Below are 16,332 nucleotides of genomic sequence, written 5' to 3' on the forward strand. Positions count from 1 at the left end.
TAATGCTACAGAACACATGGATATTATTGCAAATACTTCTCTGAAATGTTCAGTGATGATATCCCTAGTTTGATTTCAGTTGCACGAGGCTTTCATGAGTGAAGAGGATTATAAAAGAAAATTGTAAGAAAACAGTGGGAATAATACTTCCATAGAAAAATAACATGTTGTAAAGTGATGCTCTCTCATAGTCTCAAATTATGTAGAAGGTTGTAGAGCTTTTTACTTGCTACAAAAATGTAGCCTTCAGTCAGATAAAGACTGATAAAGACAGAATAAAGATCACAGCATATGGTAAACAAGATGAACATGTCAGTGGCATCTTTTAAACTATGCTAATCTAATTTACAGCATCTCAGGACAAAAAGAGCACATAAAACCTTGCCAATGTTTTTTAGCTCTTATTTAAGTATATATTCAGCAGCTTGAGTTCTTTTCACTTGCCTGTAGTGGATTTTCTGTTGGTTTATTTATTTCCCTGAAAGTCCATCCATCACATGTTGGCAGTGTTCCTTTAAAAAATAATCCTTGATGAAGGCATGGAATGAATAACCTGATAATACTATGTTGAAGAGACATATCATTGTTTCTAATCAAACACTATAATTACTCCACTATAACCTCTCTTATTTTCTCTATTTTAAGGAATATTTAATGCGTTTAGCCCCTTTTTATTCCTGTTATGCATTCTAAGCAATAGATTTGACTTGATGGGGCTTGTGGGTTGCTGCTTGATGCTATTTATGTTTGTATTATGAGAAACTAGTTATAGAAATGTTACTGGTATTAAAATTATAGCCTACATCCTGTGCATTGGAAAGTCTCTGTCCATACATTTATTCCACAACCACATTTAAGAAACACAGATTTCATGGGGTTCTTGTTGTTAGACTAGCAGTATAATTGCAAGATTTCTGCAGAGAAAGTCAATGCAAACTGAGTCACAAAATAGTGCAATATAGTATTAGTGCAGTAAACAGTCATAGATAAGATACATATTCACACACACACATACGCAAACTTTGAAGCTGGCGGAAACAGGAAGAGACAGTTCCCAGTGGTGTACAAAAATGTTGATTTAGAAATCAGCATGCCACTTGGTCAGGATAACTTTGAACTGGTAGATGGTATAGATATCAACAGACAGACAATCCAAATAGCAACATGGCTTTCTAGAGGGCTGCCACTGGATAGTCAAGTTGGTATGGATTAGAAATTTGTCATCCCCACACCTCTGACTCCAAAGGTAGGGAATAATACCAGTTGCTAAAGCACCAATAATGCACAAAAATGTTTGTGGATATAAGACATAGTACTGAATAAGAAATTTAACCTGGAACAGTTTTAAAGTATTGATAACCCTTGCGCTAAAAAAAAAAAGTAATTTTGTGGTTCAGCTTCCCTGAGGGGATTTATCTGAAGATCTCATGCTCCTAACACTGGTGCTCCCTTTTTTGTCTTGGCACCTTTCCCTCTAGTCGTTCCTTCAAGACTGAGTCATACATTGAAACAAGATATTGTCACATGACTCAAAGAGAAAGAAATAAAGTATAACTTATTTGAGAATCAAATAACATAAAATGCCAGTCCCAAGGGCTCAGACCAGTTTTGTCTATTTTTATTCCTTTATGCAAATGTTTTAAATGGACCAATTTTAAAAAACTTTTTAGGTAGCCCCTAGTTTTCAAGACTCTCTATATACTATATATTGTGTTAATGGCCCACACTGCTGATATGAATGGGTAGCCTGACAAAGCTCTATTGGACTCTAGTGGTTTTACAATGAATTACAAAAGCTAAGGATTTAACTCCATAGCTTCTAGACTGAAGATTAGTTTTCCCATAGACTAGTATGGAGATATCAAAAAATTGCCATCTTCCCCGGAAATGAAAACATAGAAATAATACACACATACCTGCACACTAATTGCAAGCATATGTTCAGTTCTCACACTGGTGGTTTCTGTCCAAGTGTAGAATCATCACCGTTGCAATGCAATAAAACCTCTCCAGCACATATGACAGTTGCCACTAGGTAGGAAAGAAACATTTCTTTCTCTGCATTTCACAGTGTATTTAATTATCATGATTTGGTGAAATAGGATACCCCACTGCAACTGTACATTTCCATCTCAGTTTCTAGAAAGAAAAAAAAAAAACCCCAAAAAATTAAAAATATCGTTCTCTGGAATAGCCAACTGCAAGTATGCATATGCAATTACTAGTCTGCTGTTGCAACACCCTAGCTATCTTCCCACAATACCCACAGAATGTCTGGCACTTACCAGTCCCCATCATAATTAAAATGCCATTCTTTCTGTACTACTGTCTCCATCCACATTACCCTCATTAGTGTAAAAAACCTAGGCAGAGAACCTAAGGAATAGTTCAGAAACCTTGGACCCAGGTCCTGGGAATGGAGAATGGAAAACAGCTCATCTGAAGCACACAGCTTTGAACTTTCAACACTATCCTCTAGTCTTTTTCAGTGACACATCAGCAACAGCAATGACCAAATAGCATGATGCCAGGAATGTTATAGTTACTTCAACAGTCTTAGGAAGTGCATATCTATCGAAAATAAAATAAAAAGTTGTGATAATATCTAAGAGTCTTATTGTCCTGTTTCTGAGGAATTCACATGATTTCATTTTTGTGCAGCAGCAGCCTGTTTGGACTCACGAGAACTTCAGCACTTACCAGTGCTATCTTGGCTGGGCATTGAAAAATGGTACTCTCTTGAGTGAAAAGAACAGAGTATAAGCTAAAAGAAGGCTGATAAAACTATGCTGTATCTGAAACTTTCAAGTACTTTTCATGTCTGGAGGGAATCTTACAAAATACTTAATGAATACCACCAGATGCACAGTATTGGAACAGAGGAATGCTTGGTAGAATGTCTGGCTGGAATGCAGATTATGTACTTTGAAACATCCATGTGCTGTGAGGTGATATAATACTAGGAATATGTAATACAATCACCGTGTAACAAAGTCAGGGTAGTCAACTGCACATTGGATCACACTCAACAACTGCCTTGGATCACTTAGTACTGATACACAGCAGTATGTTTGTAGCATAGATAATGCTGTAGGACTGCCAAACGAGAAAACAAACTACAAACAGAAACAGTCATATTAATATGAGAAAACAAAAAAACATCTCCATAGGCAGCAGATAAGGTGTCACTTCCATATTTTAACAAAAAACTGTGTGAGATAAGCATATGCCCAAAGGACGCTGGTATCTAATAATAGCATTGCCTCACACAGGCTCTTTCCATGGCAAAGGCTTCTGGGCACAACCAATTAGAGCAAAGCATTTACATGCAGAGAAATCTGAGCTGATCATAGACATGTCAGGCTGGGGCTGGGAAGCAGTGGGAGCGTACTGCCTCCTCAAGATAGTCAGCTCTATGGTATTAATGTAGCACCTGAGATGCATGCATTAAGCACTTGGGCTAAATTACACAGAAGACACTGGAACCTTACGCAAAGGAGCTTTATCATATGCAGATTCCCCTTTGAGAAAGGTTTGCAAACTCTATTGATTAGCTTCGTACAAATCCAAGCGAAAAAGAAATCAGGTAAAAAGGTGAGGCATATAGGAAATATGTTCCTGTGTGTTTTGATATTTTTACAAAATGTAGATTGGTTTGATATTTGAATGCACTTATCTTTGCTTCAGTTGGAGTTCCTATAAGCATCAGAAAATACCATGTTACCAAAAAATAGTAGCCAAGCTAAGGAAAAGGGTTTTTCTCTTCATTCAGTTGTGGTAAGATTCTTGGGGAAAAAAAATAAAAATAAAATAAAAAAAAAACAACAAACCATTAATACCTGTATTTACACAAGCAAGATAAGATGATGTCACATCAGGTTTATTTTAAATCTCCCCTTCAAATGTCAGCCAACAGGCCAGAAACACAATATTTTCAGAACAAACATAACCTATGATGTACCTGATAATATTGAAATACTGTTACTTGCCTAACTACCTTTGAGATCCAGTTACTGTTTGGTGTATTTTGTTATCATATGGACAACGTATTCAAGCTACAGAACAAATATAGGCTTCAGCTGTTAGGAAATTGGAGGCACCCTGACATAAGTCTTGTACATTTAAACTTGTAAATGTATGATAAAGAATAAAAACTTAAAGGAAAGCTCATGTACTTCGTAGAAGCAGTTGAGAGATTTTATGGTAATCTATACGTTTTTGGAAAAATATCACTTGCCAAACAATTTTTTTCCCCCAGAAATGTACTGTTGCCAATAAAATGTTAGTTTGAAAAGATTTTTCATAGTAGACATGGAATTCATAGTTGAATCTAAAGAGAGATTAATCTAACCAATTACTTGGCAGTAATCTAAAATGCAGGTGTCTTAGCATATACTTGCATTTGATATTTAACTCATCCTTGAAGAAGACAATCCTCAACTGTCCTGACTAAGAAGAACTGATGATTTCCTATGGTGTCCACATTAGGCTGTCTACTGTATCCTTCTTTCTGGTCTTATCACTATAGATAGAAACCAGAGAGCAAGATGACTGGAAACAGAGAATTGTAGAACTTTTATGGGCTATGTCCTCTGGCATGGAGTGTGCCTGTAAAATCCACAGAAAAGCGAGCTGATCCTAGATCTAAACAATCATCTAATCTGCCAACATGTTACTGAGCAACAGTAAAGGTCAACTATATGATTGTCCTCAAATGTTGGTGTGAACTTGAAGATAGCAAAGACATGACTTCAGGCCTTTGTGTCTTGGTTAGCACACTAATTTTCACTGTCTTAGATGCAGTACATATTATGGCTAGACTGTTTTAAGGTCAAAATCTCTCCCTAACAGGTGAGTTACTAAGGTCACTAGTGAGATAGATGGTGTGACTCTGCAATCCTGAGGTTGTGTTATCTAGTTGCATTTGTCACCTCCGAATCAGGTAAAACAAGGACTGTAGTCTGAGTAACCAAGCCCTAGGTAAGTGTCCTGATTACTAGTAACTGAACAATATAAAACTTTCTCTTTTTTTTTTTTTTTCTGCAGAGGGGAAATAGCTTCTAACATTCCTAAATTCATCCTTACATAAATGCCAATATTGTTTCTAATTTTTAAATAAGTTGTCGTTCAAAGTTCTCTCCTTTCAGTCCTGACATTACACATTTAGTAAAGATTCCTGATTAGTTTATTTGGCATAAGGGAGATGGGAAAATGTCACCATTAGTAAAGCCAGGCAATCAGAAATCTTACCAAGGCGTAACAACCTACATTCAAGGTAGATTCATTTAATATATTGTATTTATCAGGCTATGTGTCTGCACACAATCACTTATCATGTACCTGATGATTCAGCAGTAGTCACAGGGATGAAAACCACACTGTGCATTCAAAAAGGTCTGCTGCATGTGGAAGATTGGACTCTACTGTTGCAGGCAAATTCTGCCAACAGGAACAGAGACCCAGTCATCCTGATGGTAACTAATACAATGAAGATACTACTCCAGGATTTGGTTCACCTGCTTTTCCTGACCATCAGACTGTGGTTGATAGAGGGTGGAAACAAAGAGTTGCACCTCCAGAGCCGGGTAGAAAACTGGGCCCCAGGATTTGTCACCATGCTGTCCTGCAGGCCATGGCAATGAGACATATGCTGCAGCAACAAACATGCCATCTGAGGGGCTGTGGGCAGCTCCTTCACTGGAATAAAAATAGCCACCTTGTTATACAAGTCCACTGCCATGAGCACCACTGTACGTCCCTGAGATGCAGGCAAGTCCACAATAAAATACACTGCAATAATTTTGCATGGCCACTCAGGAGTTGGTGTCTTGTGACCTTAGCGTCTGTCTCTTGACCTGGGCACAGACATTGCAAGACCAAAAATAGCCTGTGGTATCAGCATGTACCATAAGCTACTAGCAGCCCTCTGTGACTTGATGCAAAGTCTTCCAACAATCACCATGCACCACTGCCAGTGTGTCATGACAGTGCTGAAAGGACCTGTCTGCACAGCAAGCTAGCATGATTCCACAGCACCCTGTGCAGATCCTGTCCGTGGGGGGAAAATCCACCTGGCATCCATCCAATGCTGCGTGAACGCAGCATTTCTGGTATCTGAAGGGAAGTAAAACTTACTCATTATGTATATTACTCTTCTTATTCTGTCTTATTAAAACAAATATTTTAGGAAACCATTTGTTGTCAAGGCCTTTCTTGTTGAGATGCAGAAAGAGCCATCTGTATCTCACTCTTTCTGCCTCTCACCTTGGCCTGACCACACGCCCCTGCCAGTGCAGAACACCAGCTGCAGTTGCAGCAGCTTCCTCTGAGCTAGCGTTGGAAAACAGAAGCAGCAGGAATCAGTTATGAACCCTTAAAGCATGAGTTAATAACTAGCACATGGGAAGAAAAGATTTGGTTCCAGATCAGCCAGTTCATCAATACAGGCCTTCTGATTTTGAGGGCTTTCTTCTGATTTATTTTTTTGGAAGAAGATACTGTCTAGACCTGTTAGGGGACCTTTCTATGTGTCCCGATCTTCCACAGTCAAAATGGGGTTTATTTGTATATTTGTTTTCTCCAAGTAAAAGAGAGACCTTAGATTATACATATATTTTGTTTTTTTTTCCTCTATAATACATTTAATCATTTACAGATACGTAAGGTCTTGCTGGAGAAGTATGTTGCTGCTCTTAACATTGAACAGGCAGGGTTACATTCAGAGCGTGGCTCAGCGAGAGCCATCCTGCTCTGGGAAGAGGAAACACACAGAGTTTCAAAACATTAGCACGCACTCCTCTGTGGTTATTCTTAGCAAAATGTCTTGCCCTTACACTGCATTGTAAAAAGAGTGCGGGGCAGTAGCTACTGCAGCCTGGATTCTTATGTTCTAAGATCAGCCCTTCATGCTTTATCCAGGTGAACATATTCTCCTTCTAATTAAAACCAAACTTTATGTTTAGCAGAGGAGCAGCTGTTAGAATATATTATTATGTATGCTTTTGCTCCTTTGCAGCACAATAAGGCAAGCAGAGCAAAACAATAGCTCTAGCTTAATATGCTAAAGCAGCAAAACAAAAGCAGCAGAGCATAAAACGGATCTGTCAAAACAGGGGTTAAAAATCTGAAAGTCCTTGTCTTTGCTGTAAGAAGGCTTGTCACCCTACAGTCACAGTCATCAGCTACTACTTTGTGGCCCATGTGAATCTTAAATTGAACTCAAGTGGCTTTCCAAATATACAAGATCTGATTTACAGACTTTTTTGCTACCTGTAAGGGTTTGCATGTAAGATTTTGCCATCTGTCTGTTGTGTCCACACATGGAGAATATTCTTCTTAATTTGCTGCTTGTCACAGCAGTGCAACATGTGACACACATCATGTGCTAGTGTAGCAGAGGTGAAAGAAAGAGTGGTGTGAAAGAATAAGAGAAACGACAGGCCTGTGCATGTTCTCCATCTTGGTTCACTGCAGGCCGCTGCCATGGTGGGGTTGCAGGGCTGCCCGCGTCCACGGAACAGGAAATCTTGTCTAAAACAGCAACTGTGGGAGCAGGAAAACACGTCACTGGTTTCAATATGCTATTGGAAACCTGGATGGCAGCGAGTGCACTCTGCTGAGCAGGAAAGAGGTATTCAGGCAGCGCTTGTTACCATTTACGTCATTCAGTAGTTCTCTATTTTGTTTCCCCTTTTTCTCCTGCCAGTTATTTTTCTTGTTTTCCATGGTTTGAGCCCATCCACACTCCCAGAGCCTACTGTGCAGTAACTTGCAATTCTAGAGATGGATCCAGTTCAACTTCACTAACTCAAAAACTCACTTCTCATTTTTGGGTAAACTAGTATCTTTGATCTGATTGAATTTTTGGGGGTTTTTCGTTGGGTTTTTTTTTTTTACATTGCTGATTCTGGGCAGGTGGAAAACTAGTCAGGGAGAAATTCTGCTCAAGAGGGACTATGTGCAGTGTTATTTTTCCTGTTATGCTATTTCCTAAGTTTAATTTTACGAGACTGAGGAAAAGAATTACAAAGGTGAAAGTTGTTCTGGTGGAGTGGTTGGGTTTTGTTTGCTTGTTTGTTTGTTTGCTTGTTTCAAGAGAGCTTCCCCATGCAATTGTATCAAGTGGCTAAATATATTCTGTCAGTGTCTGTACATGGAGATTGTTTCAGGACAAAATCCAAATGCAGAAGAAAGCATTCAGCAAGTGAGAGGCTCAACACAAAATGGTTGTCTTAAAACTTGAACTTTGGCACCTTTTGTGTCTGTTGCATCCTCATTGAGCTGTGCTTATCCTTTTTCATTTCATGCATTAGCTTCATTTCTTATGATTCTTCTCTGTACAAACAAGAGTGGAATCATACCTTTGGTTATGTGAGACTGAACTGAAATCACACAATAAAGGGTCAACTGCTTTTTGCCTTGTTTCTCCTGAGGTTTTTCTCTTTGGTTGTTGTTGTTTCCAGAACCATGTAGCGCTGGAAGTGTTACCAGAGAGCTGGAACACACAGAATGACCAACACAGCATCAATCACTATCTCAGCTGCAGGCCAGAGCCTGTCCCACCAGACACCAGACCAGACATGCTGCAAACTGCTTCATGGAGTTCTTAGATGCAGCTCTAGTTACCTCCATTTGCTCAACATTCCTGAATGTGCCTTCCTGAAAACGCACGATGTGACGTTTTCCTGAGATCACCAAGCTGCAGAACTGCGATATTTTTCCAACGTGGAGCCGCCGGCTGCTCATGTGGGCATCCTTCACATCCTTCCTTCACAGCTTGCACTTCTTCAATTTACAGCCGTGTGCCACCCAGCGGCTGAAGAAGGAGGCTGGCTCAGGCGCAAAACAAAGCTTTCAGCCTTTTAAAGAAACAAATATTACGATAATTTTTCTTATTTTTTTTTTATTTAAACTTAATTTTAATGTTCAACATAATCTATTTTTTCTTCATAGAGTTTTCTTGTTACTGAATCCTAGCATTTTGGTTATTTCAACAATAGCAACAAGGAAAACAGAAACCCTGTTTAGCCTGCTGTGGTCATTTCAGTTTTTGTATTTTGTCTTCTCCTGTCCTCCTTCTTCTAAAACGAAACCAAAAAGTGTAAACCAATTACATTTTACTTTTAGAGCCCTAGAGGTATCTGTCCTGATTGATTCTATGACTGACTAAATCTTCTCTGTGAATCATCCTAGATTGGTTTAGGCTAATCAGATAATGTAGGAACATTCTAAATTTTTGTAACCAAGACGCATTCTTTTCATTACAAGTCTCTCAGCTTTTCTAACCAAAATGGAGGCAGTGTGAAGGGAACACTGGAGTCTGAGGAGGAGTTAAGGGAGTTGTGGCAGCTCAGCCAGAAATGGAATTACCTTTGACATAATAAATCACTTTGAAAAGTGATTCATAGTGGTGAAAACCGTTTGAAATATTTGTCTATTGTGTTTAACTAAATGTGGCATCCAACCATGTTGTCCCACAGCCAACAGCAGCCAGCCAGATATATGCGAGATGATTCAATAGCAGTTCCACTGGTGTGTTAAATATGCACATACTCGGGATTTAATTATAGGCATAACAAGCAAAACAGGACACCATTGAACCTGTACTTCCCAAGCTAGGCTGGAGCAACACTGATGGGGCAAGACAGAAGGACCATTTTTTATGTGTAGAGAGGTAGGAGATTACATTACGATAAATGCTTTCTGCTATGCGAGTGATAGACATTCTTGTCAAGTGTCAAGTGTCCTGTATATAACTGTCAAGTACCTGGGTTATAAAAGAATCTTCAAAAGTGGTGAATCCAAGAACATGATTAGTCCTAGATGTCTTACAGAAAGAGGGGAACTATTTCAAAGGCACATGTTCAGCACACAGATCATAGAACACTCAAGAATCTACTGGGATACTGAGGCTGTGGCTCCCACTTGCCCTGGAAAGGAGACCTGTACTGGTCAGTTTCAGTATCTTTCACATTGATATGTTCATCTTGGCTGAACCAAACTAGAGAAAAGGGATAAAAAAACACACGCCATCAATACGTGGAGATGGAGCAGAAGAGAAAAGGAGCCATTTCGATATGATATGATGCACAGAACTAAAAGACAAGAGGCTGTCAATTAATTTCTTCTCATTCTTTACTTCTGCTGAGCCCTGCTGTGCTTTGAATTCCCTGCTGTGAATCCATAGAGCAGCCCCTGGGATCTGCACAGAATTCACTTGTTAATGCAATAAATAGATGCCTGTTGAGATATCTCACGGCCCCATGCCTGACTGGTAATCCCAGATAACTTGTGGGTAAATGTTATCTCCAGGATCTGGATGACAAAACGGTCAATTCAGTGAAGAACTCTTGGAGAAGGACTGTGCTGGCAATAGACTTTCTTTCAGAACATTTATTGCTGTGATGTTGGGGATGTGGGTGCTCCTAAATCATTATGGTGTTGTTTGCACTGTGGAAGATGTTCAATCTCTTAACTAGTCTCACTGTACACACCAAAAGGAATTGTATTGCACTGCAATCACTGTAATTTACACAAACAGACATAACAGAGCTTTCTTTGGAGAACCAGAGGGTTACACAGGAACTGACTGGCTTTCAATTTACTCTGGGGCATCACCCTGTACAGTGTGTTGTAAGATGCATGTCCACAGCTATTCAAATGCTCCATAAGCCTTTTTAGTTTCCCAAAATGATTAGTATAGTTCTTAACAAGCCTACAATAATTAGTTAGGCATATAAGGAATTATGTCAAGTGGTGAGGTATGTAGTGTTACTTAGTGTGTTACTTATACAACAACTTACGGTGAGCAGTATTTAAGGCTGTTACTTAACAACTCTAAGAGAAAAGAGAAACCAAGGGGAAGAGAAAGAAAAAAGCAGAGAAGAAGACAGAGACAAAGAGATCACCAGTCCTGGTTCCAGTATCATTTTCAGCGAGTCTTCACAGGTATAGTCTTCTTCTTTCTTGGAAAAATCTTTTCAAGTACGGACTTCTTTCTTGGGAAAATTCTTCCCAGGTAAGGTCATCTTTCTTCGGAAAAATTTTCCCAGGCACGACTTTCTTTTTTTCTCTTAGGGGCACTTATTTTCCCCTTTTATGTTTGCTGAATTAGTATGGTCCACTTCCCCTTGCCAAGGACAGCCTTGTCTCAGGTTTCTCCCATCTCTCAGGTGATGTGTAGCATGATGTGGGTGGAGAGACAAGTGCCATAGTCACATGCATTTAGCATGACCTCTATAATCTGCATTAGCATATGCAGGGGTGTGCACTTTCATATGCATTTTGTAGATAAGGAAGCAAAGGTCAATTATCAGACACAATGGCCTTGAGAACATAGAACTAGCAAGCTCACCACAAGAGTGGCAGAACTATATTTTCTTCACAAGACAGTCATTCCATTGCTTTTTCGGTGCCTGTGAGCCTTATCAGCTCTTTGAATGGCAGGCCTGCACCATTTATTTCCTTGTGAGTGTTTGAGGCATTCCATTGAATGCTTGGAGGGCCTTCTCCCCCTCAACAGGGAATTTACAGGCCATCTCTTACAACCTGAGATATAGATTTCCAGAAAGAGATGCACCTGAAGATGCAAAGAGATGACAAGTGGGATGCTTGCAAGCACCCTGTACTCTAATTCCAGTTGGCTTTATAAAGCTGCTTTCACATATTTTACAGGGCATCTATAGGTGCCTTCAAAATCTGACTTTGAATAGCCCATGTGATACAAGAAAACTAAAGATGACTGAATGTGAACTACACTGGTTCTTGGAGAGAAAGAGATCATCACAAATGTAAAATTCAAGAGGAATATTATCTGTTTCTCTTTTCCTGCAGCATAAAAAATATGGGACAAATTGGTTGGGCTTAAATTATTAAAACACGATCACAGTATGTGCACTTCTCCTTACTTAGGAATAAACTAGTTGCTGGAAGATGCCATTTTGGAAAGTAGTAAAATCAGATCTTCCTAGTAAGCCTGTGTTTACTTCTGCATATGCACAAAAAAGAAAATACTCAGAACTTTGATAGGCTGTAGGTAACAAACTGATCTGTAATCATTACCTGAATATGATGCAATATGCACAAGTAGGAGGAATCCAAATACATTGTGAATACACACACCCTTTCTGAACTATCCAACATTAGTCAACAAGAAACAAGTATATCAAGAAAGAGAGCATCTCTGCTTTGTGATGGCAGTTCTTAATGTGCTCAATGCTTGTGATATTTTGTCTAGCCCAAATCCATAATAACCAGAAGGATTTTCTTCCTCTACAGCTTTGTTCTGGATATTGCAATATGAAGAGCTGATCAAAATTAAAAATGTTAGACTTGTTATCTAACTTTACAGTTATATACAAGAAATGGCAGCACTACTTGAATGTTTATTAATCCAGAAAGTTCTTTGCTCTGTATGTCACTTGCTACTTTTTCTTCTTTATCTTAATTTGAAATGCAACACATGTACTGCAACACTTATTACACATAAGTAGACCTGAACCAAGAGAGGAAGCAAATGTCTTGTAAATTCCAGAGTAATTGCTCACTTCATTACTTAACTGAATTAATATGATTAGGAGTGTAAACACTTAGGCAACACAAATTAATAACTTGTGTGCAATAATATATATGTATCAAATGCTGGCTCTATATTTGGTCTCAGTGGAGATAAGAATCTCTTTATTACTCATTCTCTAAGTTGGAACAAATTGCAAAGCCTCTCCTGGTACTTCTACTGCAAGAGATGCAGAACCAGCAGAAGCAGATGTTCAATTCAGGTAGTAACATTTTAGGTTTTAAGAAGGTTCTCTTTCACCACTACTTCTCTATCCCTACATTTGATAGGAAAAAATATGCCAGAAACCAACCAACCAGAACTCATAACTCCAGTCAAAGTTCTGAAAAGATGAAGCCTAAATTCTCAAAAAAAGCCATGTGAAAATGGTGCAGAGCAGGGAGTAGGAATGCTGTAGGTGCAGATGTAACCTGCATGAGCAGACTGGGATTGGAAAGCAGCCTGTGCACATCCATATCCTTGCAGACTCAGGTTGGAACAACCTCTAAGATTGGCATGCTCCACAGGTAATAGAAATATTAATCTCATTTCTCTGTTATGCCTGTCTTGCAGATTCTTCTATTTTCATTCATATGTATTATCCAGGTTTGGGTTTTCCTGTTACCCAGTATCTCCGTCTTTCCTATCCTACATTGCTGAGATCTGATGGTAGGTAAATTAAGATAAATGTTACAGAAGCTGCCCTGCATTGGCATTATTTTGCTTACTTGTCGCTCCAAGCTGCCTGTCAACACAGCAGAGAAAATGTAGCAATAAGCCACAAGGGACAGTATTGGTAGAGTCTGGAGTGCTCCTAGGGCCTTCCTGCCCCTCCCATGCCTCCATGGTGGAGACAAATTCTTGATGGAAAGACTGGCAGAACAGGAATTAGGGAGCTGCTAAACTTCTGGGTAATGAGATCTTTCAAGTTTTAAAGACACTGAAACTCATCTTGCTTCAGGGCAAAAACTTACCCTTGTATAAAGGGCCTTGAACGTGACATTCCTAGAAAGAGCAAACAGCAACTGTTGAGAGTTTTGCAACCCCCTGAAATACCCTGGTACTAGCCAGTCAAGAAACAGGACACTTCTAAGAAGTTGGCCTGAAAAAAACTAAAGTCATACAGGATGAATATGCCAAGCAGAGATGGGAGAACTGCACTAAGGTTGTAAAACCAATTTCCAATTTTTTACAATTTCCAGTTGCCCAAGTCAGTAAAGGGAGCATGCTATCCTCCCTTCCACACAAGCTGATGGCAATGCTGCAGGAAGTCCTGCCAGGAAGGAATTATAATTGAACCCTGTGTTCATAGTGGAGGAGCTCTGCTCTCAGGAGGTCCCTAAAACACACAGACCTTCAGCAACCTGCATGATAACGACCAAACCCAAGGAATTTCTTTGCATTCAAGAGAGGATGAGGCTTCCTATAGAGAATGTGCAGCCAAGAGCAAGGTTAAAATGGCCCTAGAAACATATAAAACATTCATGTGAAAATCCAATCCATCTTTAACTCATGAAAATAACTGACTCCATTCTGCCCTCAGAATTCATGACTGGAGATAGCGGTGTAAAATGTACTACAGGTGTGACTGATGTTGGGCTTTAACAGTGCAAACACAGGTGTTTGCCAAAATGCAACAGGTAACTTGTAATGACAAGTAGATAAAGGGTTTCTCTCCCCTCCCCTATTCTGAATATAAAAAGAGAAGATATGAAGAGGCCCCTCTCCCAAATTATTATAAACAACACTGCAAAACGTGACTTGAGGTTCAAGTTAGACAGCTGGGCAGAGACATCTTGGGAAAACCTTCTATAGTAGATGTTTACCTTTCAGCAGAGGGAGAAAGATAAAAAGAGGTCTGTGACTAACTGGTCACAACTGTGGTGGCCCAGATGATGACAAATCCTCCCGGCAACACACAAGCTGAGCAGCATGACTCACACAGGTATCATCTCTGCATTTGATTAGCAGATAGCCCTTACCCAAGAACACACCTGGGAAAGGCACCTAACAACAAAATACACATTATCCTGTTTACTAAGCATCAGCTCTAGCCAACTATAGGGCTTGGTGCAAGCTGGGCCCATCTAAGACGCCCTGCCCCATTGAGGGGAAGGGAGGGGGGATAGCAGTTCCGGGAAAAGGGAAGAAGAAAAGGGAAAAGGGAAGAAGAAAAGGGAAAAGGGAAGAAGGAAAGGGAAAAGGGAAGAAGGAAAGGGAAAAGGGGTCGTGCCTCCCGCCTCCTCACGGCGGCAGCTCCGCTCCCCGCCCTTTCACGAATGCAGAGCGGAAGCCTCAGCAGGTCCCACCCGCTGCAGCACCGGCCCAGCACGGTCCCGCCACATCCTCTCTGCCGCGGAGCGCAGGAAGAGGCCGTACGGTCACTTCCCCGCCTCCCGGAGACGCTGGTTCTGCTACTGCGGCGCATCCTGTCCCTCCCGAGCCTTACGAGGAGAACGCGACGAACCCCGGAGCGGGCACCCTTACAGGGCGACGCTCGGCCCGCCTCCTTCCGGCCAGGGCGGAGCGCACTGCCCAGCCAGCCACCGCCCGCCGGCACCTGGCCCGGCCCCGCCCGGCTCTCCCCGCCCCGGCCGCGGCGGTGGGCGGGCCCTGCGTGCAGATGCGTCTCTCACCTCCCTGGTGCGTGCTGAGGTCAGTCCGAGCTGCGCCGCGGCCGCGGAGGAGCGGCGTCTGCGCTCGCGAGAGCCCCGGGGCCGCGGGGGAGGGCGCGGAGCTACGGCAAGCGCCTGGAGCGGGCCGGGAACGGCTCCGTCCCGCTGGGAAGTCGGGGGCCTAAGCGGGGCCCTTCCAGTCATTGGCAGCGGTAGAGGCGAGTGCGCGGAGGGGGGCGTCTGGCCCGCCCCGCCGCCCTGCTTCTCCATGCGGGCGGCGGCGGTGAGCGGGTCTGGCGAGCGGGGCGCCGGGAGCAGCGTGCGGTGCTGAGGGCCCGCGGGCCGGGAGAGACGATGGCCAAATGGCTGAATAAGTACTTCAGCCTGGGCAATAACAAGACCAAGAGCCCTCCGCAGCCTCCGCGGCCCGACTACCGAGAGAAACGCAACAGTGCCGGCAGCGTGGCCCGCCCCGACGGGCCGCCGCACCTGCACCTTCACCACCACGCCTCGCCCGGCTTTCCCCACCGCTGCCTGCGCGACGACACCAGTGACCTGCTCCGTGCCTACCGTGCCCAGAAAGACCGTGACTTCGAGGACCCCTACAGTGGGCCTGGCTCGTCCCTGCTCAAGTTGCGCGCCATGTGCCGCCCAGACTACTCTGTGCCCGAGGACCTGGGTGGGGCGACCCCAAAGGCTTTCTCCTCCTCCTCGTGCTGCACCGTGCCCCACACCACCTGTGCATCTGGCTCCCCGCACCTCTTTCGAAGCCACAGCGAACGCCGCCCAGCAACGCCACCTGACGTGAAGTACATCTCCCCCAAGCACCGGCTTATCAAGGTCGAGAGCGGCAGTGATGGCACGGGCAAGAAGCTCAACAAGGGCTCCAAGCAGATGGCGACCTCTGTCCCCTCTGCCATGAAAGATAAAGTAAGTGTTGTGCTCCTCTTCCCACCCCTTGCAGACTAGGTATTAGGGCTGGGGCTGTGTCAGCCCCTGGAAGGCTTTTTGGTGAGGGGGCTAGCTCCTGTCTGAATGCATCTGGAGCGGCCACTGGACTCCACCGTGCTTCACTGGGTGGCCTAGCCCCTTTTAATATCTCAGGGCAGTCCGGGTGTGTGCAAGGCTTGCACATGAAGTGGTGGTGCCCTGTCCTCTGGGCTT

At 42.4% G+C, this 16,332-nt stretch overlaps 1 protein-coding gene across 2 annotated transcripts in view; it reads left to right on the plus strand.

Annotated features, from left to right (window-relative positions):
- The first annotated feature begins 15,145 nt into the window (after nt 1-15,145).
- The window catches only part of SHB (SH2 domain containing adaptor protein B), a 49,633-nt gene continuing 48,446 nt past the window's right edge, over nt 15,146-16,332 (plus strand). The window contains exon 1 of one of the 2 annotated variants that reach the window (XM_074166527.1): nt 15,146-16,098. In XM_074166527.1, the coding sequence (XP_074022628.1) occupies nt 15,523-16,098 (576 nt within the window). In that variant the 5' untranslated portion in view covers nt 15,146-15,522. The remainder of the gene's footprint in view (nt 16,099-16,332) is intronic. The other variant, XM_074166526.1, reaches the window with a different exon arrangement.

This window comes from Numenius arquata, chromosome Z (genome assembly GCF_964106895.1).
Source record: "Numenius arquata chromosome Z, bNumArq3.hap1.1, whole genome shotgun sequence".
Taxonomy (NCBI): Eukaryota; Metazoa; Chordata; class Aves; order Charadriiformes; family Scolopacidae; genus Numenius; species Numenius arquata.